Source organism: Crotalus tigris, unplaced genomic scaffold (assembly GCF_016545835.1).
Source record: "Crotalus tigris isolate CLP2741 ecotype Arizona unplaced genomic scaffold, ASM1654583v1 scf7180000024437.13266115, whole genome shotgun sequence".
Classification (NCBI taxonomy): domain Eukaryota; kingdom Metazoa; phylum Chordata; class Lepidosauria; order Squamata; family Viperidae; genus Crotalus; species Crotalus tigris.
In genome coordinates, this window is record NW_024100606.1 from 8,001,423 (window position 1) to 8,024,883 (window position 23,461).

A 23,461-nucleotide genomic window follows, 5' to 3' on the forward strand; every position below is an offset into this window, starting at 1 on the left:
CAAATCTTAGAGCAGCTTCATGATGCTTATTAGTAGTCACTATTACTCATTCATCAAGGTAGCTCTTTGCAAGCCAAAGTATAAGGTGGTGTTCCATGGAGAGAGATAGCAAGTAAATTGATAGTAAGGCCAGAAAATTTTTTTTAGATGTTTCTTATGGCTTTTTGTTGTTGTTGTTGTTCCTGGGATAATACTGAATATTTCCTTCCTCTTCCTCCTTTTCCCTTGCTATCTGCCCAACTATCAGGGATTTATTAACATATCAAGATTTTATAAATGGAATGTAATTGTCAGAAAGAAACAGAAGAGTTGAGATTATGATTGAAAGTGAAAATTAAACTTTCCCTTCACACAGGATACTTAAAATATGAGGTCAGTGATAAATTCCTTAAACAGGCATTCTTTTGGGCTGATCCAAATTCACATGGCTTTTGGTCATTAGAATCTCCTTGAAGCACTGTATTTTCTCAGAAGTAACAGAATATATTGCTATTTGGGATGTTCTTCATTGCTTGAGGGTGTATATATAAGTAAAGAAGCCAACTGATGTTCAGCTTGAGAAACCTAAGGTGCATTCATTCTGTAATATTATTTCTATGCAGCCCCTGGAGAGCTCTTGTTACTTAAATATTGAACCTTTTAATCTTTATATATCATGGAAACTTAGCCTGAGACAAAGACAAAAGAAAAACAATGTTGGCTTCACAAAACAAATGTTATTTGCATTTGGCAGTGGATATTGAGTTTTATTTTGCTGTTATCTGGTGCTATGTTGTTTAATGGAGAGGTTGTTGGAGTGTGTTTAAAAAAGGAAATATCCTGCCTTATAAATGCTGAGAAAAGGTGTGTATTCATACATTTTTAAGCAAGATTCAGTACCATGCTTTTCTTTTTTTCCCCACTTCTACTTCACAACTGCTTTTCAACCTTTACAAAATCTTTCCTAAACATCAGTTTTCTTAAAAGCCACTCCTAAAAGTGATAAATGAAACAGTACAACAAAAGCTTGGTTCTTAAAAGGTCAAACATTCATTGGTTTACTGCAAGTAGTAGAAGAGAAACAATAGTGGAGAGATAATCAAGAAAGTGGAAGTACAAGAATAATAGGTAATTTCTGCTTAGACTGAACCACAAGCCCTAGCAAAAAGAACAACAATCATACAACTCTGGTGCTTACTGGATAATGTTGTAATTTTCCCTCAAAGAAGAATTTGATGGTACAATCTATTTAGCAAATCTAGGTGCATCCAGGAAAAGTCCTGGCCTCCCTGTACTTGGACTTGCAAAGCTACTGAGAAACACAGTTCTTTTAAAATAGGCATATGACAGTCTTTGTTCTTAGCATGAGTTCCAGAAGTCAACTGCGGATCAAAGGTGGAAAGGGTATGTCTTCCTGTTGTCATAATTGATTGGTAACATAACAGAAGGTTAAATATTTCCCACTCCAGTCTTGGCCAAACTATATTTGCTTGCCACTCAAAACAAAGATAAGAAAAAGAGGGTTTTCTTCCTCTCTTTCTTATAGAGATGAAGAATTTATAGAACTGGGTGGTAATTTTCTACCCTTTCCAGAAGTGCTTCAGAATATCCAGGGGAGTAATATCTGAAAGAGAAATAAAGGTTATTTTATTTTTAAAATTATCATGTTAAACACTAAAGCTGCAACCTATCATAGAATTAGGCATTCTTAAAATCAGTAGAATTGTATATAATTCAGATTGCACTGATGAAATAAAAATTAGGCTGGAAGACTAGAATGCTTGTTTCATAAGAATGATTTCCCTCCAAACCCACAGGAAAAAAAATTTGCATGCTCCAAGCATATTTGGTGTCAGATTAGAAGTAAAACAAATATCAAAATATTTGTTCAACTTCAGCATATTTTGTGTAGTAGGCCTTTAACAGCAGTACTCTGGAAGAAGAATCACAGGAAAGGAGCTTTGCACTCTTAGCATCTAACTGTATTTTAAACTGGACACTATCTGAATTCTATATCTACCCAATTTAATTTTTCCTGTTATAATTTAACAAGAAAAGTAAGAATTTAATTTAGGAAACTCAAACAGGAGTAACTTATAGCATACAGTATATGATTCTTAACAACCTCACTCATTTTTAAGATGTACTTTGTCATTTAATTAGAAATACACATCCAGGAGGAAATCTTTGACCCTTGCTGTAAAACTCAATTTCTATATGTTCAATGGGGAGAATTTCCTTACTGTATTATAAGATTGAGAAACAAAGCACTAGTGTCCAAAAATTTCTCCACAGAAAATTTCTTTAATGCTGCCTGAACTCTTTCAAAATGTTATTTTGAATGATTGATTGCTATCTACCTATAGCTTCTTGGATAGGCAATCGAAGAATAGTTCCCATCTCCTCTCAAAACCCAGTACAAAGGTCAGATCTAAAAGCAGCCTCCAGCTTTTAGAACAAAACAAAAAATAAAATGTTGGCAGACAGTAAAAACTAAGAGAGAAACCAGTTCTTTTACATTTCAAATCAGAGATGGTGCCTAAATCAATAAATAAAATGTGAAAACCAAGCAATAAATCCTTTTGGTGAAGAAGGGGGTAGTTAAACTCAATAATAATGTGTAGATGAATAAAGTCTTCATTACTAAATGAAACTAAAATCAATTGGCAATATTAAACTAATAAAATAATCAGACCTACATCTGCTGATATGGAATATGTACATTTCACTATGACAGTGAGTGCTACAATGTTCTTTGGTATTCTGAAAAATAGAGGACTTGAATAATTCTGTTATATTAGAAACCTGAGTGTATTACTTCCTACCTAAGTAATCAGGATTACTTCTGATTAAAGTCCATGAACTTAGACCGTAGATTTTTTGTTAAAAAAGCACCTGAAGTATCTCAAGATAAATTTAATCAGATGAAGCATACTGATAGTTCCCAGCTTAGCCCTTCCAGATACATTAAAATTACCATGCTTATGGCTATATTGATTGGAAATTTGGGAGCTATAATAGTAATGGATCTAGTTGGTATCAAGTCAGAAAAAGCTGTTCTTTCAACTCTTGGTCCCAAGTTTAGGTAACAAAATCTTTAACTATGGTACGTGTTTTCAGAGGGTAGCAATAAAGGAGCTTTTATGAGACATACACTAAAATAATTTTACAAGCAAAACTAGAGTGAATGATAATATCACTTTATGGAAAATGCAGCTGACCAGTAGAGGGAGTACATATGAATGGCACAGGATCAGCAGTGCTGGGCATACAGCTATATTTTTAACTCAGTTACTATAAAGAGCCCATTTACAACCAATTCATTTCTATATACCTGAAAGCAGGGCTCTGATGAGGGTAGGAGGAAAGGATAGGGCTTAGATTTTGACAAACAAATAGAAGCTATATGACAATTTGGAGTTACAAAGACAAGGATCTATCCTCTTAATGGGCTTACTTTATCCAAAATCATTTTGATAGCCAGAGGCCACCTTGAGATCACTAGTTGGCCAGTTACAGTCTAAAAGTTCTAAAAACTACTTCTTATATTATTTGTAAGTTTTTAAGTAGAGATAACAACTGCATTAATATATTTACTGTGGCCAACCCTACGCTGTCTTCTAGTACTGAATTCTTAAACTCTTCTGTTTTGGTGGACACCAAACTAAAAAGAGCATTTCAGCATTTCTTGCTAAGGATTGCTTCAGATTATAAAACTTAATAACCATATACTTATAGTAATACCATGAGATCTACATAAAATGCATTAGACCTAGATTGAACTTAATAGGTAGATGATAATAAAGAAATAAGTTTTATTGAACAGCTCAGCAATAAATTTGGTCAGTCCCCAAATTTGCTGTTATGCAAAAATCATTATAATCTCATAATACATATATATTTGTAAGTATGGGAGAAGAAACATTCCAGCTCTCCTAACCGTCCACAAGATCTGGCTTTGCCAGTTGGGATGGGGCTCCAAAAGAGGGATTTCACATTGGGGATGGTTGAAAGATAAATAGCAGATCTCATCTCCTCCCCCCCCCCTTGTATTTTAGCTAGGCTTCTTATTGTACTTTATATTTTTGTAGTATTTTATTTATATAATTTTATCTTTTTAATATTGTAAGCCATCCAGAGTTACTCTGTGGTACGATTAGCAATCAATTAGTTAAAAAAAATACAAATGAATTAAAATTATTTTAAAATTTATTTTTTCGATAAGACACTTTCTACTACTTGCTGAAGACATTTTCTACTACTTTTAAATATCCCCAGGGACAGAATCTGTCCATAGAAGTTAACATATTCTTAGTTATGTAAATTCCAGAGTAAATAACAGTTCATATTCCCAGAATCAGCTAATGCTTGTATAGTATTAACTATACAACTGTTAATGGTGATACCTAATAAAATGCCATTATTAAAAAGTTAGTTAAAGAAACTAAACTATAATTGTTTAAATATAGCATACGTGAAATTAATTCATTATTTTCCATCCTCACCTGACTATTTCTTCTGGATAACAATTATTAATTGTGTTGATATACTCTTGAAGTAGTGAGCCAGCGTCTGCTTTTATCTCCTGAACTTTTTTAAGACCACCACTTGTTACAAAAAGGCGCCGGGCTTTGGAATCATGTGGCAGAACCTATTTAAAGAAAATAGAAATTCAATAATTCAATTTTTCTATTCAAAAGTTCTTATTTCCTTTGAACTTAATATTATGTGAAGCTAAGATGCAAAAGAACTATCATTCAAGCCTCAGTTAACAAATGAGGACAAGAGCATTGTTGCCAAAAAAAGAATATATGAAGGAGAAAAATATGTTGCTGACCTGCAATTGTGGGGTTTTTTACTGATCATTATTCCTGAAAAAGACATAAATCAAGAGGTACTGCTCTATCACTCAATTTCTTGAGCTCACACAGCTGTCACTCACAAACACTAAGAATATTCATCAGATTTTGGCTTGTTTAGGGACAAGTAATAAAAGCGCACAGGTGACCATTCACAGAGCTAAAATTACAGGAAAGCCACACAAAATGAACAATCTAAGCACATCAAAGGTGGGTCAGGCCACCATGGAAAGCAGCAGGTAAGATCATAATGGCTAAGGGGCATGTCCATCTGGATATGAATATCTACAGTAGTTCATACACAAAGGTAAAAGCTGAGACTATATTACAAAAGAAATATCTTAAGAAGAGTCAAGGATGCAACCACAGTTCATGACAAATGGAAGTACTGTGTCTGTCTCATCTGGCAGGAAGAGCATGTTGCAGGTCCCATCCATGAAGAAATGTCACTTGATAGCACCTCTCTTCTGCTGAGGCATCTACCTTTTGGAACATCATTTCCCCCAGAGATCAGGCTGGCCCCAATCTTGCTGGTCTTTCAGAAGAGTCTGAAAATATCTTTGCCATCTGACCTGAAAATCCTGTAATGTGGATATTGCTAGGGAAATAGAGTATGCTCTCCCACTGACATTTTTAATAGTTTTTATTTATTTATTTTATTATTTGTTATGTGTTAGTTATCTTGTGGCATAGTGGTTAAAGTGCAATATGGCAGACAAAATTCTGCCCATAGCCTGGAGTTCGATCCTGATGGGCCTTAAAATTGATTCAGCCTTCTGTCTTTCTGAGATTGGTAAAATGAGGACCCAGACTGTTAGGGATAACATGCAAATAATGCTTCTTCATTGTAAACCATCCATAAAGTGCTGTAAAGCACCTCGAGGTATATATAAGTCTAAATGCTATTGCTATTGCTATTTTATGTTTTTAATTTTGTATGTTACTCAGTCTTTATGTAAAATGGGCAGCTATATAAATTTACCAAATAATTAATTAAATGCCAGACAGAGCAGGTCGAGTTACTGGGTGATACATACCTGACAATGCACTGAAATGAAACAGATTATCCTTCATATAGTAATTCATAACAGATTAGAGGCTGTTCTGCACAGCAACACTACAATGTTTCCTCTAAGCACACGCGAATTTAAAATATGCTGATTTACAAGAGTATTGACTATTCTTTCAACCCCAATTTCACCTTGGCAATTAAAGAGAATAGGGGTTCAGTTCACATAAGAGGCAGGATATCATACCATTTGAACATCCCTGAGTACAATAGTCATAACAAACACTCTTTTCCAACAACCCAAGAGACGGCTCTACACATGGACATCACCAGACGGTCAACATAGAAATCAGATTGACTATGTGCTCTGCAGCCAAAGATGGAGAAGCTCTATACAGTCAGTAAAAACAAGACCAGGAGCTGACTGTGGCTCAGATCATGAGCTTCTCGTTGCAAAATTTAGGCTTAAATTTAAAAAAGTAGGGAAAAGCACTAGGCCACTCAGGTATGAACTAAATCATATTCCTAATGAATATACAGTAGAGGTGACAAATAGATTTAAGGAAATTAGATCTGATAGACAGAGTGCCTGAAGAACTATGGATGGAAGTTCGCAACATTGTACAAGAGGTAGCAACTAAAACCATCCCAAAGAAAAAGAAATGCAAGAAAGCAAAATGGCTGTCTAAGAAAGCTTTGCAAATAGCTGAGGAAAGAAGGGAAGTGAAAGGCAAAGGAGAAAGAGAAAGATACACCCAATTGAATGCAGAATTCCAGAGAATAGCTAGAAGAGATAAGAATGTCTTCTTAAATGAACAGTGCAAAGAAATAGAAGAAAACAACAGAATAGGGAGGACCAGAGATCTCTTCAAGAAAATTGGAGATATGAAGGGAACGTTTCATGCAAAGATGGGCATGATAAAGGACCAAAATGGCAGAGACCTAACAGAGGCAGAAGAGATTAAGAAGAGATGGCAAAACTACACAGAAGAACTATACAAGAATGAGCTTAACATCCCAGATAACCACAATGAGATGGTCACTGACCTCGAACCAGACATCCTAGAATGTGAAGTGAAATGGGCCTTAGAAAATCTGAGCAACAACAAAGCTAGTGGAGGTGACAGTATTCCAGCTGAGCTATTCAAAATCTTAAAAGACGATGCAGTAAAAGTGCTACACTCAATTTGCCAGCAAATTTGGAAAACTCAACAGTGGCCACAGGATTGGAAAAGGTCAGTTTACATTCCAATTCCAAAGAAAGTCAATGTCAAAGAATGTTCAAACTATCGCACCATTGCACTCATTTCACATGCTAGTAAAGTTATGCTTAAAATCCTACAAGCTAGACTCCAGCAGTATGTGGATCGAGAACTACCAGAAGTACAGGCAGGATTTCGAAGAGGCAGAGGAACTAGAGATCAAATTGCCACCATACGCTGGATCATGGAGAAAGCTAGGGAGTTCCAGAAAAACATCTACCTCTGCTTCATTGACTATGTTAAAGCCTTTGATTGTGTGGATCACAACAAATTGTGGCAAGTTCTTAAAGAGATGGGAATACCAAACCATCTTATTTGTCTCTTGAGAAACCTATATGTGGGTCAAGAAGCAACAGTGAGAACTGGACACGGAACCACTGATTGGTTCAAAATTGGAAAAGGAGTCCGGCAAGGCTGTATACTGTCACCCTGCCTATTTAACTTATATGCATAGCACATCATGAGAAAGGCAGGGCTAGATGAAACAAAAGTTGGAATTAAGATTGCCGGGAGAAATATCAACAACCTAAGATATGCAGATGATACCACGCTAATGGCAGAAAGTGAAGAGGAACTAAAGAGCCTCTTGATGCAGGTGAAGAAGGAGAGTGCAAAAGTTGGCTTGAAACTCAACATTAAGAAAACCAAAATCATGGCATCTGGCCCTCTCAATTCCTGGCAAATAGATGGGGAAGAAATGGAGGTAGTGACAGATTTTATTTTTCTGGGCTCAAAGATCACCTCAGATGGAGACTGCAGCCAAGAAATTAAAAGACGCTTGCTCCTGGGGAGGAAAGCTATGGCAAATCTAGACAGCATACTAAAAAGCAGAGACATCACCCTGCCAACAAAAGTGCGTATAGTCCAGGCCATGGTTTTCCCAGTTGCAATGTATGGCTGTGAAAGTTGGACCATAAGAAAGGCTGAGCGCCAAAGAATGGAGGCCTTTGAACTATGGTGCTGGAGAAGACTCCTGCGAGTCCCTTGGACTGCAAGGCGTTCAAACCGGTCAGTCCTAGAAGAGATCAACCCTGACTGCTCTTTAGAAGGCCAGATCCTGAAGTTGAAACTCAAATACTTTGGCCACCTAATGAGAAGGAAGGACTCACTGGAGAAGGGCCTAATGCTGGGAAAGATTGAGGGCAATAGAAGAAGGGGACGACAGAGAATGAGATGGCTGGATGGAGTCACTGAAGCAGTAGGTGTGAACTTAAATGGACTCCAGAAGATGGTAGAGGACAGGAAGACCTGGAGGAACATTGTCCATGGGGTCACGATGGGTTGGACACGACTTCGCAATTAACAACAACAGAGTACAATAGTGCCTTCCTATCTAGAAAACTGGTTTACAAAGGTTCCCAAAGATGGGCATTTGCAGAAAATTAAGGAGCCAATATTAAGCCTGAGATGTTCTTGACAAAGGAAAATGCAATCTTGCTTTACAGTAGGGACTCCAGCTTTACAGACATAACATGGACAAATAACTAATAATTCTAGTAATCTGAGAAGTAGGAGCTACGTTATAAGTGAGAAAGACTGGACAGACTTGAACACTGGGCACTAACTAACAAAATGAAATTCAATGGTGAAAAAAGCAAAGTTCTACATTTAGGCAAGAAAAACCAAATGCACAAGTACAGCATAGGTGGCACCATGCTCAATAGTAGTAACTGTGAGAGGGACCTCGGAGTCCTAGTAGACAATCACTTAAATATGAGCCAGCAGTGTGCTGCAGCTGCCAAAAAGGCCAACACAGTGCTAGGCTGCATTAACAGAGGGATAGAATCAAGATCACGCGAAGTATTAATACCACTCTTCAATGCCTTGGTAAGGCCACACTTGGAATACTGCATCCAGTTTTGGTCACCACGATGTAAAAAAGATGTTGAGACTCTAGAAAGAGTACAGAGAATAGCAACAAAGATGATTAGGGGACTGGAGGCTAAAACATATAAGGAACGGTTGCGAGAATTGGGTATGTCTAGTTTAACGAAGAGAAGGACAAGGGGGGACATGATAGCAGTATTCCAATATCTCAGGGGCTGCCATAAAGAAGAGGGAATTAAGCTATTTTCCAAAGCACCTGAAGGCAGGACAAGAAGCAACGGGTGGAAACTAATCAAGGAGAGAAGCCAACCTAGAACTAAGGAGAAACTTCCTGACAGTGAGAACAATTAATCAGTGGAACAGCTGCCTCCAGAAGCAGTAAATGCTCCAACACTGGAAGTTTTTAAGAAGAGACTGGACAGCCATTTGTCCGAAATGGTGTAGGGTTTCCTGCCCGAGCAGGGGGTTGGACTAGATGACCTCCAAGGTCCCTTCCAACTTTACTACTACTATTATTATTATTATTAACTTGTTCAAAAGATGATCTTATTATGAAATTCTTCACCATTTATAACAGTGGTTCTCAACCTTTCTAATGCCGCGACCCCATAATATAGTTCCCCATGTTGTGGTGACCCCCAACCACTTATACATCACCAGGTGCCAGGGGCGTGGCCAAAGAAAAGGGGAAAAAAATGGCAGACTGCATTGTTTGGCGACCCCCGTGAAATGGTCGTTCGACCCCAAATGGGGTCCCGACCCACAGGTTGAGAACCACTGATTTATAAGCATTTATACTTTAAATTCAGGAGCAAGTTACAATCATCAGAGGATTGGGGAAGCCAGAAACATTGATACAACAGAGGAAACCATTTTGGAGATAGTAGCTATTTGAAACTGAAAGTCCAACTTCTAATCTTCAGTGTAGATTTTGTGTCCAAGTAGGGACCTTAGTTAAAAATACAATTTGATTTGGGATGTGAGAAGAAGAGGGGAGCTTGGTCTGGAGATCTTTAAAATCTGCTCCCACAATATAGCAATAATGATCTACCATGCTTGCTTTGAACAGATGTGAAAACAAGTTCAGTATGCTGTTCTCTGGTGTAGAGATTGCACAAAGACTACCTATTTGGTTTATCATTGCAGGGGATGTATTAAGGAAAAAGCAGCTTTAGTATCATAAAATGAAGGTGAAATATAATAATGATAGATAAAAATGTGGGAAATGTCTTTGCTAGGAAAATTTAAGGATGCTACTTTCTGTAATCCTCAAATGTAACTGAGATGATGAACAGCATCTTCCTGAATATATGGCCTATTTGATAGATGTTCTGCACTGATGCAGTACCCACTTGTTAAAGCACAGCAGCTACAAATATCTATTTTGTATCCAGAGAGTATAAAGAAGAAAAAATACATTACTGTACTCAAATACCACTATGGAGGAACTTACAGTACTTTTGATCAGTTTGCAATATGCATGTAAAACTTCAAGTGAGTACTGTAATAATGGGATGACCAATAACTTTTATCTGATTTTATTTATCACTGACAAGTACTATGCTATGTTGAATGCTACAATTTCAGTCTTACGCATGAAAATATACTTTACCTGATTCAAAAGATTTTATTTTTGAACTTGATATCATTTAAACTGAGTTTAACAGCATTTCAATATCTGGGATTAGGATTACCTATTGAAAATTATTTCTGTCTGCCTAACATATATTATATATTAGCTAATTCACATGATCTCATCATACCAAAATTTCCTTGATAAATTCCTAAAAATACATGGGATATTTTTTAAATTCACTTTGCTATCTATGATTATTTCTAACATTTAACATTCATTAAGCTGTGCTATGAACCTATAATCCTTAGCAGACAGAACCAATTCAGCTAAGAATTTTCCAACATACTATAACACAGACTATTCTATTCCTTCTTAGGTATAAAGGCATATTGTCTAATTAATAAAGTTGTTGATAAAACAGAAATTTTTAGCAGGGATTCTGGTTGCTGCCCATTACAATCTGAATCCAAAATCTGGTCCTTGATAGCCAAAATGTCCATTCAAGCCAAATAGTTTGTTTGTGGTCTCTGAACTGTTGTTTTTGAGATTGTTAGGCCAATATAAATACTATGACTACTCTTGCTTAATCTACAAAATAGGATGCTTTCCCTCTGCACTCTCTGATCTAGGGCAGACAGAAGCACTGAATTGAGGAACAGCTAATTAAACAGTTATTGAAACCCTCCCTCTCTCCCAAAACAATCTCTGAAGAATCCCAACCAAAAAAGGAAATGCCAAAAATGGAACCATGCAAGCCAAATAGTCCAGGGAGTTTTTCTTCTAACAGCTGCCACCATTCTTAAGAAGGAATATTGATCTTGGACTGATTCTTACCTTGCTGAACTGGCCAACTATGTGCTTCAGGATATTGGGGGGAGCATCATGTAGCAGGGGCTCAAGAGCTGGCAGATGAGTACACTTCTGTAAAATATTCTTCAAGGCTTTCTTAGCCTATCAAAATATAAAATATCCTCAGTAAAACATCATTAGACAATAACACTTATAAAAGTAAACTTGCATTATTTCTACAAGACAAAAAGGTCATAACTATTTTCCAAGTGCAAAAATTGAAACATACTTCTTGCAAATGTTTAAAAATTATGTTGGAAGGTAGCATTATAATAAACAGATAAATGTACATTAATGGCATTTTTAAAAATGCCAATCATAATCTTACTTTTATTTTGGATTATATGGGTTTCATTTTGTAGCTCTGGTGAATTTAGAAATTCAAACACTCATTCTATTGGTAAGCTAGAAACCAATTTTTAGCTTACAAATACCAAAGAAAGACAAAGGGAGACACTGACCTATTCATGTTTTAAGCCTTTTATGTGGTTCAAAAATATTTACCACTTGATTAAACTTGAAGGTTATACTTACTGAACTATTAGATCACATGGACATAAAGGAAATAGACTGACCAGTATTTGAAATGGCTTGACAGGTGCTATAATTTATAAGTATAGCATCTACTTATACCAAAAAAAGTTCCCAGTTGAGGCCTAGATAATGCCATAGTACATGTGTGCACACAGACCTATCTCAAATATCTGATTCAGCATTATAGATTCCTTTAGCAGTTTCCTCTCTGTCCCTTCCCCAGTGTTACTTTCCATGTTTCTGCTCTTTCCGGCAGTTGCTTCCAGGTCTAACTTCGGAAGAAGAGTCCCCATCTAGCTTATCCCTGGAAAATTAGTTATGAGCTATATATTGGAGAGGGGGAGGAGATTTAAAAGGGAGAATTGTGGGGATGGTTATTTAGTTCACTCCCCAAAATTCAAATGTCTAAATTAGAGAGAGAAAGAGAGACAGGAAGAGAATCTGTTCTACCCAGGTTCCCAGTACTTGGCCCACGGAACCAATATTTTTGCCACCAGAAGCTGGAATTCTAAATCAAAGTAACTTTTACATTAAAGTAACATAAACACTAAAAGGGGCAAATTACATGGATGGAATGTTAACACTGCTTTCTGGTGGAACACTGAAAGTTGCACACAGAGAATGTCTTGGGATCACCACTACAGTCTCCCCCTATAAAGATTGTTGTTCCTTGGAGATCAGAAATACTTTGTCACATTTCACTTATTGGCTAAACTTACATATTTGTTTAACTACATTAATCAAATAAACTATATTAGACTAGTTTAAATAAGCCACAAAATACGAATTGCAAAACCTAACAGCTGAGTTCATATGACATACTAAACCAAACTCCCCAAACTATATTATATTTATTGGGCCCAAAAAATTAAGGTAATATATAAGAAACCATTTCCATCTTCTGCGGATATCTTGGATTATTGACATATTGCAGGATATTTGCAGTTTCTTCTCTATCAAATACTTTTAGTTTTAGTTATATAGTGAAGCTATAATAATAATAATAATCCGTATATATAGCAACTCTATTGTAATGGAGTTTGGCTTGGACAAATGTGCCACACTTACTATCAAACAAGGAAAAATAGTGAAAACTGAAGGAATCAAGATGCCCCACAAAAATAGCATTAAGTGTCTGGATGAGGAAGAGTACTACAAATACTTGGGTATCCTTCAAGCTGACAACATCAAGCACACTGAAGTCAAGAAAAAGATTAGAGGTGAATATATCAAGAGAGTGAAGAAGATCTTAAAGTCCAAACTCAATGGAGGAAATACCATAAAGGCAATCAACACCTGGGCAATCCCAGTCATTAGGTACACAGCTGGAATAGTGGACTGGACTCAAGCAGAACTAAAAGCAATGGATAGGCAGACCAGAAAAATAATGACAATGAATCATGCCCTTCATCCACGCAGTGACATTGATAGACTTTATCTACCAAGGTAAATAGGTGGGCGTGGAATGCTACAAGTACATCAGATGGTTGAAGAAGAAAAAAAAAAAGGCTGGTGCTTTCGTGCTCCTAGAAGCACGAAGCCGAAAGCACCAGCCTGAAGATGACGAATGAGACTTCGTCGAAACGTCGCCAAGACACTTCCAATTTTACGTGGGAGAAAACCCGAATAACCAAAGACCTACATACAAACACCCGCGAAAACCTCAGAAAACAAATATATATATATGTATATATGTATGTATGTATGTATATTTTAGCTACTCTCGTCAAAAGGAAACAAAGTCTGGAGAGGTCTCAAAACTTTCCATGACTCAGTATGATGTCATATCCCTTGCAACAGAAATGGTAAATACCAACACTGATCTTAACTATGTTTTTCTTGGAAAAGAGGCCCAATTGATAGGTTACTGAGCACTGGGGGAGCTATTTCCATGTATGGTAGCTTCTTCCCTCTGTTCTGGTAATGGCCTGGTCCACACACAAAGCAGAATGACATGACAGGATACTGACTATATCATTTCAAATGAGGTTATGGGTAATTATATTTTTTGAGGTTTTTAACAAATTTTTTAAAAAATACCTGCAAGCAGAAAATTATTACAATTCAACTCTATGTTAGCTCTAGTTTTCACTGCAAGAAATTTATTCTTACACACAGAAGCACTTGATTTCAACTAGAAGTCATCTCTACTAACTCAAAGTTCATCCAATTCTAAGTTATATATCAACTAGACCAAAGTTTAGAATAACCCTCATAAATTGGAGGAAGGTAGTTCATGTCTAAAATCCACATGTGGTTTCAAACCCACATTTTGTGCTTCACCAATATATGTCCTCAGTCTAAATCTGGATGTAACTTGTAATAACATAGAAATTAGTCCTGAACCACAGATTTTCAGTAGAAGATACTGTTGCTTAGTATCCCATAAGGCCGTAAATTATACAAGAGCATGAGAAGAAGCTGCCAATGAGAAAGGATAATGCTGGGTTAGATAAGATATAAAAAGAATTCCAACTCCAAAGATTCTTGCTTCCCCGTAATTCTAAAATAGAACATCATTATAATAAAAAAATAAAATCAAGCACTATGTGAAACATATTTATAAAGTACAGTTTGGTATTTGCTTTATTTGCAAAAATGCCAAACAGCTTATTCTAATTATCTCACCTATGAAACTTTAACTATACCATTCATTGTAGTTTCTAACTTACCTCTTCCCCCATACCTTGTTACTAATTATCTTAATACCAATATTAAATGAGCTATTTGGAAGAAAAATACAGGAGGGACACATCCAATGAGTCAGGGACTGCAACTCATTCTCCCAATCTTCAGGAAAGACATGGGACACCAGCAATACAATGAAATCACCAGAACAATCATGATTAAAATATTACAGTCCCTTGTTGGTATAAATATGATGATACTCTATTTTTAAGAAATCTAAGAAACAGGAACAGGAGAACCCTGTGCAGTGAGCCATTAATATTCCATTATTAACTCTGCCTACATAATCATGAAGAAAATGCCAGAAATAATGACATTCAGCTATTTAACTGTCAAATCTGGTAGTGTCATTCACAAAGATTGATATTACAAAAGAGTTGCTGGGAGAGCTGCATACAACCATGGGTTATTCTCTTATATTATTATTCAACCTATCTTTTCCTCAAAGCCTAAAGAGAAGCAACAGCATTTCAGGTTTATAAAACTGCATTGATTTTTTTTAAAGTGTAAAATGTTCTGGCGCATATAATCAGACTAGCAAGATGCCTTAATAATTAAAAATATTAAACTTTCATAAAACCTATATAAAATGTAACAAAAATATCAGACTTAAAACTGACACTAAAATTGAACATTACATTTAAAAGTTTAAATATACAACAGCAACAACGTAATTCTTACATAGATCCTCCACAGAAATCCCCATAAAACTCAGAGTCCTATCAGAGGCCTTCTCTTCCCAGGGTCTGAAAGCCATGTCAGGAGGCAGAAAAAAGAACTGGGTGAAGACTATGATTTAGCATTAGAACCCAAAGTTTTGGATGCATCAGGTCCCAAAGGCCTGAAAAACTGTTGGCTTGAAATCCTGGAGACCAGTTGCCAGTAGCATCAGCAATACTACATTAAACAATCCAGTGAGTTCACTCAGTATAAGGTAGTACCTATGGAATTAGATAACAACTCATTGGGGTCCCTGAGACTCTCATTGTTTAATGGGAATACAGGTATTGTGGTTATGGCATAACTGGAACATAAGTTCTTCTTTAATACCTGCCTCAATTCAATATGAAGTATGTATGCATGATTTATTATTAATTCCATGGTCACTAATATCCTCACTCATACACACCTAGCTAAATAAAGCCACTTCAGTTCATCAGTTAGGTTTTCATATGTGTGGCTCCAATGTAATGATTCCAACAAGTATAGTGATAAAGATAAATTTCTTTTTAGAGATATAAAGCTAGATTCTCAAGTTGCATTCTTTGTGCTAATCAAGAAACATTGTTCTCCAAATAATAAACCAGGTTTCTCAAAAGTGATTCCTTCAATGCTCCCTAAAAACTTATCCAAACACTACCATGTTCAAAGTGTGTTGTAACCTCCAGGAAAATCTAGTTAGCCCACTCCTTCCAGTTGGGTATCATCATACTCAAAAATAATATTTCAGGAAATACTTTTGTACCATAATCCGGCATTAATATATATTTAAAATATTTACCATGATTTTATATTTTTTCTTTTAAATAATAATTGGTTTCAATCCTTGTAAGGATTATTTTTCTTTATTTTAGCTAATTATTAGCTATATTATATCTGAAGGAACTGAAAGGCAAGTTATAATGTATAAAAATCAGTGCACCTAAAAATTACTCTACATTTCTAAATGAATCAATACATATACATATACATATACATATACATATACATATACATATACATATACATATACATATACATATATATATATATATATATATATATATATATATATATATATATATGTTTTCTGAGGTTTTCGCGGGTATTTGTATGTAGGTCTTTGGTTGTTCGGGTTTTCTCCCACGCAAAATTGGAAGTGTCTTGGCAACGTTTCGACGAAGTCCCATTCGTCATCTTCAGGCTGGTGTTTTCAGCTTCGTGCTTTGAGCAGCAATGTGTGGTCTTAGCTGTTTCTTCCTTTTAACTGCCAGTGGGGGTATGAACTGATTGGGTGGGAGCTTGGCTGTGTTCTGATTGGGTGGAGGTGTGTTCTGAATGATTAGGAGCTTGGCTGTGCTCTGATTGGCTGGGGGAGTGTTCTGTTTGGTTGTGCTCAGGTTAGCTGAGTTGCAGAGGGGTTTAAGATTTTGGGCTGCCTTGCTATTTTTTGGCTTCGCGTGGTCATGCCTCCTCTTCATGGAGGGTGTCAGTTTGCTTCATGTATGGATTGCAGGGGTTTAAAGTGGCTAATGATGCAGCTGTGGTCTGGCTTCTGGTTTGTGGTCGTGCCTTGTCATCGGTGTGGCTTTGGGTTTGTTTTTTGCGTGGATGTGTGGTGGTGACATCCTGTGTGGTTTTTGTGAGTGTGGGTCTGGTATCATTTTTTGTGTTAGGGAGTCGTTTGTCAATAAGGGCGGGTTTCCAAATGGCTGGTAGGCGGGAGGTATCATCTCGCTTGTTCATGCTGTGTGGGCGTTTTTCTATCTCGATGGCTTCTCTGATTATTCTGTTATTAAAATGTTCACTTTTGGCAATGGTTCTGGTATTTTTAAAGTCAATTTCATGTCCTGTGGCTTTAAGGTGTTGGACCAGGGAAGATGTTGGTTCCTCTTTTTTGACTGAGTTCTTATGTTCTTCAATGCGTGCACTTATTCTTCTGTTGGTTTGTCCGATGTATGTGGTGGGACAAGTGGTGCATGGGATTTCGTATACTCCTTGATTTTCTAATTCAATTTTATCTTTGGGGTTTCTAAGGATGGTGGATATTTTTCTGTTTGTGCAGAATGCTGTTTTGATGTTGTGTTTATGGAGGATCTTACTGATTCTGTCTGTGGTGCCTTTTATGTATGGGAGGAGGGCTTTGCCGTTTTCTTGTTCTTTGTCTTGGATTTTAGTGGGGGTTTCTTTTTGGATTAGGTTTGTAATCTTATTTCTATGGAATCCATTGGATGTTAGTACATTGGTGAGAGTGTGTAGTCAATCAGAGCACAGCCAAGCCCCTAATCATTCAGAACACACCTCCACCCAATCAGAACACAGCCAAGCTCCCACCCAATCAGTTCATACCCCCACTGGCAGTTAAAAGGAAGAAACAGCTAAGACCACACATTGCTGCTCGAAAGCACGAAGCTGAAAACACCAGCCTGAAGATGACGAATGGGACTTCGTCGAAACGTCGCCAAGACACTTCCAATTTTACGCGGGAGAAAACCCGAACAACCAAAGACCTACATATATATATATATATATATATATATATATATATATATATATATATATATACACACACACACACACACACACAGCTTGGCAGCCACACTTTACACACACACACACACACACACACAGCTTGGCAGCCACACTTAATTGAATGGGTTAGATCCTCACTGCTTGATTAAATTTAATAATAGTAAAAATGATGGAACTCATTTACTTTGACCTGCAGATCTTCTGAACTTTCAGTTGCCATATACAGGGAAAGCAATACAGGTAAGACACTGGCTATAGCAACAGCACGGGCATGTTCTGGAGTATGTCTCCCAATCTGTCCTAATGACCACGCAGCTGCAGCCTTAATATGATCTTCTGGCTCTTCTGACAAGCAGACAGCTAGCTGTGGAACTCCCTGTGATTAAACAAAAGCATAAAGCACTAAGAAACTAAATCAGATTTGGAATATTGTGTACAAATTGCAGGGTGCTAGGATGAGGCAAGAATGGCAGTGCTAAAACAAAATACATGTTGTTTGTTCATGACCATTCCCTTTATATATACATTTCTCAGCCCAAATTATTTGAATAGTCTGCAATGCTTACACTCTGCAGATAACAAGTTTAATAAATCGTAGTTCATCACATAGGTGACCAAATGTTTAGACTGAATTTGGCATTTCTATCCACCATTTGAGTCCCAAAAACATAGGAGAGGCAGATGTTGTTTAAGGTGTTAAAGGTATCATCGTAAGATGTAAGCTGTTTCTAGTTGAACTGCCTTTTGCAATTATATTATTATACTATTATCATCTGTTTACAATGTAAAATCACAGTTGTCAGTTCTTTAGCTGGTGTTGGTCTTAATACACACCAAATTCTTCCCAAGAATCTAGTATATCATAATGTATTAGTGTAGTTTAGGCATGTATCCAAGCAGTATGGCCTTTTGCAATTGGCATATGGAAAATTTGTCATTGCACAGATTTTGTAAATGTTAAGAATTTTTGGTATAAAATCTGATAAGCTGATAACCACAGGAACCATCACAATCAGTTTGTGCCATAATATTTCAGTTTCAGTTTTCAGATCTTAATACTTCTCCAATTCTTTGTCAACTTTTACTATCCCCTGGTATTGCCACATTAATTATCCATGCTTTTTTACAACCACAGTTATATCTGGAGTGTTGTGATCTGAGACTATCATCTGCATTTTGAAATCCCATAATATTTTAACCTTTTGATTGTTTCAACTCTGTGTTCCACCAATTTTTCATTACTAGTACTGATATAATTTTTACAGATGCTCCAATAAATCATTGTTTTACTTTGTTAGGTCATTGTTTACTATCAATTAGTGCAATCTTATCATTACTCAACATTACAAATGTATGCTTCAATAAAATATTAAATCTGCTAGCTTAATGAGACATGAACATTAAGAGCTGACACTTTTATTGTTTTCAAAAATGTTTCAGATAGCAGATGCCACAACTGAAGCATAAAGGAAAAACAATGCCAGCTTTTTTTTATCAGGGACTGAAAGTCCAAAGTTTTAGGTTTCCTTCCCAGGTTTTCTGGAAGGGAACCAAGCTTCATCTTCCATTCATTTCAGTATGGCACTGTCTTGAGCTTCACTGAAAGGCATGTAAAGATGCAGACTTAATATATGAAATAGCTACAAATTTCCTCCTATTTGCTTTCTCCTTCTCCACGTAGGAATATATTATGCATTTGGTTCTCTGTTTTGCTTTTTGTTCATTGCACATAATACAGTACATTTAAATATCACTGATAAGTTATTATTCATGTGCACACTGACTTTTATGGAGTAGATTGGAACTTTCATCATCAGATTGCCTTATGGTACTGTCAGTTTTATAATTACGATGCTTTGTGCCCACACGCATACTCATAAATTAATGCATTTTACACCCACTAATAATCATTTTATGAATTAAGAGAGAGAAACAGTATTATCTATATCTATAAAGCACACAAAATATTTAAATTTCATATTAGGACTATCTAGAAGCTCTTGTAAGCTGAAAAACCTCACATACAAAACCTCGTTTAAATGTCTGCCCAGCTGAAATAAACAAGTGTAGGAAAATCAAATTATATTTAAGTTTTTTAGAGCTTATCTTCTGGCTTATACATTCAACAAGGTTTCAGAAGAGTGTATACTTGTTCTTTTTTTCAGATGGACTAGGTTTGTGTTTGTTTTCTGCTGAATATAATTTTTATGTCTAAAAAATATCACAGAAGCAAAACTCACACTCGGATGCAACAAAAGATAACTGACTTATACTGTATATTCTCATTTTAAAGGCAATTAAAGATAGTTTAATAAACCATTGGTAGTCTTCTTTTTGCTATTTGGAAAGTGCAAATTAATTAGCATCTCATGAAAATGCAAAAACTCTTGTCAATTAGCAAACTAATGCATACTCATTTTTAAAATGAGACAGGCCCAAAATTCAGCTATTTCCCTGCATTTCAAGAATAAGAAATAAGACGTGTAACTGAGGTGATTGTACAATTTCATAAAACAATTGGTATTTTTTTTTGTTTTGGTAATATAAATATCTACTGTGAATAAGACACACACAAGCAATTTACATATTGTGGAATGTTTTAAAGAAAAATAACTGACTATTGATAAACAAACTAAATATACTATATTGTTGCTTTACTATCCCATTGATTTCAGAGTCAGTATGAGAAATAAATGTGTGATTCATAGTGCTGTTAATCAATGGGATATAGATACATGTTTAAATATACCTGGGTTGTGCTATTATGTCAATTCAGTATGACACAATGGGATCAAAACTCTGTGTGATTGTGTGTGCCTTATATAGAAATAACTTTTTCTTACAGAAATATTTTTAAAGAGAATTAAGACCGCTTACAAGCAAACAACATATGGAAAATCCAACCTTTCGTAATTCTTTAAACTCAGCAGCACACCTTTGTCAGTATTTGTAAAATAAGTTATGTGTATTTCCATACTTTTTAGCTGATAAAAACAAGTAGATATACAAAAGATATATTTAATGTTTACAGTATTTATGGTCTGCCTTCCCTTCAGAGGAAAATAGCTTTGCCTTTCCTATTTATTCTCACAACAACCCTTTAAAACAGGATTGATGGAGCAATTGGCCCAAGGACAGTTGTTAATTTTATGCCATAACATAGCTGAATCTATCTTTTCAGTTTTATTAATATCACAAAAATCCTTCCTATAAACATATTTATTCTCTACCTTTTGCTAATGTTCTTGTCCCTGACCTGTAAAAATAATCATATGCACTTGAGCCAAGTTCTATAAACAGCATTCTGGTTGTAGCATTGGAAGGTCCAGAAACTAACCTTAGAGATAATCACTGCCATGGCCAGGTTTTCTGAGTGAGCAGCTACGTAGCCCAACATCATAATACCTGGGAGTCTAACATTTCCTTTGCAGCTACCAATGCAGTCAATGATGGCAGCCACTCCTCCAGCATTTACAATAAGTTGTGAAAGCTGAAAATAAATACAGTCAGGGTTGCTATCATTTCACATATAATTACATGTTTTTTTCTAAACTATTACATGTTGAATAAATGCTCAATGAGACACACAAATTAGAAAAAAGAATGCAATGCATACATTTATCTACTTAATGTGCCTTCAAGAGTTTAATATTTAACTTAAGTATTTTAATTATGTCGTCTTTATTTTTTTTAACATTTGGAATGTTGCTAACCATCTTGTTTGTTCTGGCAAGAGAGGATAATTTAAATAAATAAAAATAAATAAGCACTACTAAGAAGTGGAACATATCAGTCCTGAGCAAACAAACAACTGGTTTCAACTAAAAGTCAACTAAGTGCCTCCTGACATTTTCAAGTCTAAGAAATGTATTATGGCCTGCACTTTCATCAACTCCAGAGAAAGTACAGCATTGCAGAGACAGAGGAAAGCTGTCTTATGCGGTAAAGGAAGTGACAATGAATAATATCAAAAACCAATTAAATCCAGCATTCTGATCCCAGAGACTAAGCAAACAAGTAGAGTTGAATGGAAAAGTTTTCTAAGTTTCTGAAGCTGTTTGGGTCAAGAATTGATAGATCAGGACTTAACTGAGGTATATCTGAAAAAAACTGGAAACAATAGAAGGTTTTAGATAACATGCTTCCAGCAATCATTCCCTAAAGTCAAGAAACAAAACTTATTAAAACATAGCCTTCATACTGCAAATACAATTTTACACATAAGTCCTACTACGTGTATATATTATAGCATGGAGGAAAGCATATTTGCCATATTTTTGAAAATATATGTAGCGCTCATCATTGCATATTAATTCTCTGATAATATATTTATATAGGCATCATTTTCTAGTGCTACTATGAATCTCTAAACATGCCAATCTGTAAACTGAAGTCCTCATCAGAGGCCTGCCTCTGGATTACAAGATGTCATTGGAAAAGGCCTTTTTGAGGATAAGGCTATAATTTGGGTTTCTATCTCTAGGGAAGCCCCCTCTCTTCCCCTCACCCTAGGGCAAGTTTATTAATGTAGAATATGCAGCATCACCACAAAACAAGAAGCAGAAGTGGGCAATGATGCATAGCCCAACACTCAAATAGAATACCAGTCAAGGAGTGGAATTCAAGGCATTTGGGGAAAATAAAAAAGGCAGCTGTGTCCAAATATCAAGCAATTATCTTCAGAGTGTGTGGCAGTTTGTTTAAACAACATGGAGTAGCATCAGCAATAAGGAATATTCTAGAATACATCCAACTGTGCCAAATGCTGGTCTCAAGATTCATTGCCTATGGTTTTGGCATCAAACTTTGTTTTTAAAAAATTCTTAAGACTTTTAGTACATCAGTGTCACTTTGGCTGTTCTTATTTTTCATAGCTATCCTAGTGAATATATGTTGTTGGAATGATTTATTGGGCATTTAAAATAATGGCTATTCTCTAGGCTAAACATCAACCAGCCAAACAAGTAATCTGGCTACATTTTGAGGGCTATATTATGGTCTGAATATTTATAATCTCTACTAACTAGGTGCCTTTGTAGTGAGGTCTCTCCACTTTCCAATAACATCTGCCAAGTCAGTCGCTGCAGAGCTGTGCAACTAATGCTATGCGTGACAGAGGTTTCGCCAGCTAAATAGCTTTAGGATGCCTGCCGAATGCGTACGGCAATCCTTTGACAAGCAAATTATCAACAGGATTCCCTCAAGATCAAAATAGCGCTTCCCAGCAGAATACCGGCGAGAGCGAAAAAGTCTCGCACCGAAGCCCACGGCCAGAACCAGTTAGAGAGGTGGCTGCGACAGATTGCAATTCGACCGGCCCCTTCCCCCACCACCGCCGTTTCAAATATCAGGGCTTTTAGACGCACAGCGAGGACTCCTGCGGAGACCGGGCTCTGCGGCACAAAGGAAGTTTAGACGGCAGCGGCGATTCCCCACATCCTCCTACCTCCTTCGCCTTTCATTCCCATTCGACTCGCAATATCTCCTTCAGGGTCCGTGGGCGGCAAGGGATAGGGGACCCTCAAGCCCTGAAGCACCTGAGATAATGAGGATATTGAATTTCGGTGTGAGATGTTGTGGCTTAAATTAATAAAAAGCTCCTTATAATGAGATCCTAGTGGGTTGTAAGAGTCCAGGAACCACGCGA

General features: G+C 36.4%; 1 protein-coding gene across 1 annotated transcript in view; it reads right to left on the minus strand.

The window, feature by feature from the left end:
* Positions 1-1,006: 1,006 nt before the first annotated feature.
* SPAG6 (sperm associated antigen 6) overlaps positions 1,007-23,461 on the minus strand; it is a 60,563-nt gene continuing 38,108 nt past the window's right edge. The window contains exons 7-11 of the mRNA XM_039331651.1: positions 21,152-21,304; positions 17,999-18,190; positions 11,347-11,463; positions 4,485-4,630; positions 1,007-1,603 (exon numbers count right to left, since the gene is read on the minus strand). Of these exons, the coding sequence (XP_039187585.1) occupies positions 1,537-1,603; positions 4,485-4,630; positions 11,347-11,463; positions 17,999-18,190; positions 21,152-21,304 (675 nt within the window). The 3' untranslated portion in view covers positions 1,007-1,536. The remainder of the gene's footprint in view (positions 1,604-4,484; positions 4,631-11,346; positions 11,464-17,998; positions 18,191-21,151; positions 21,305-23,461) is intronic.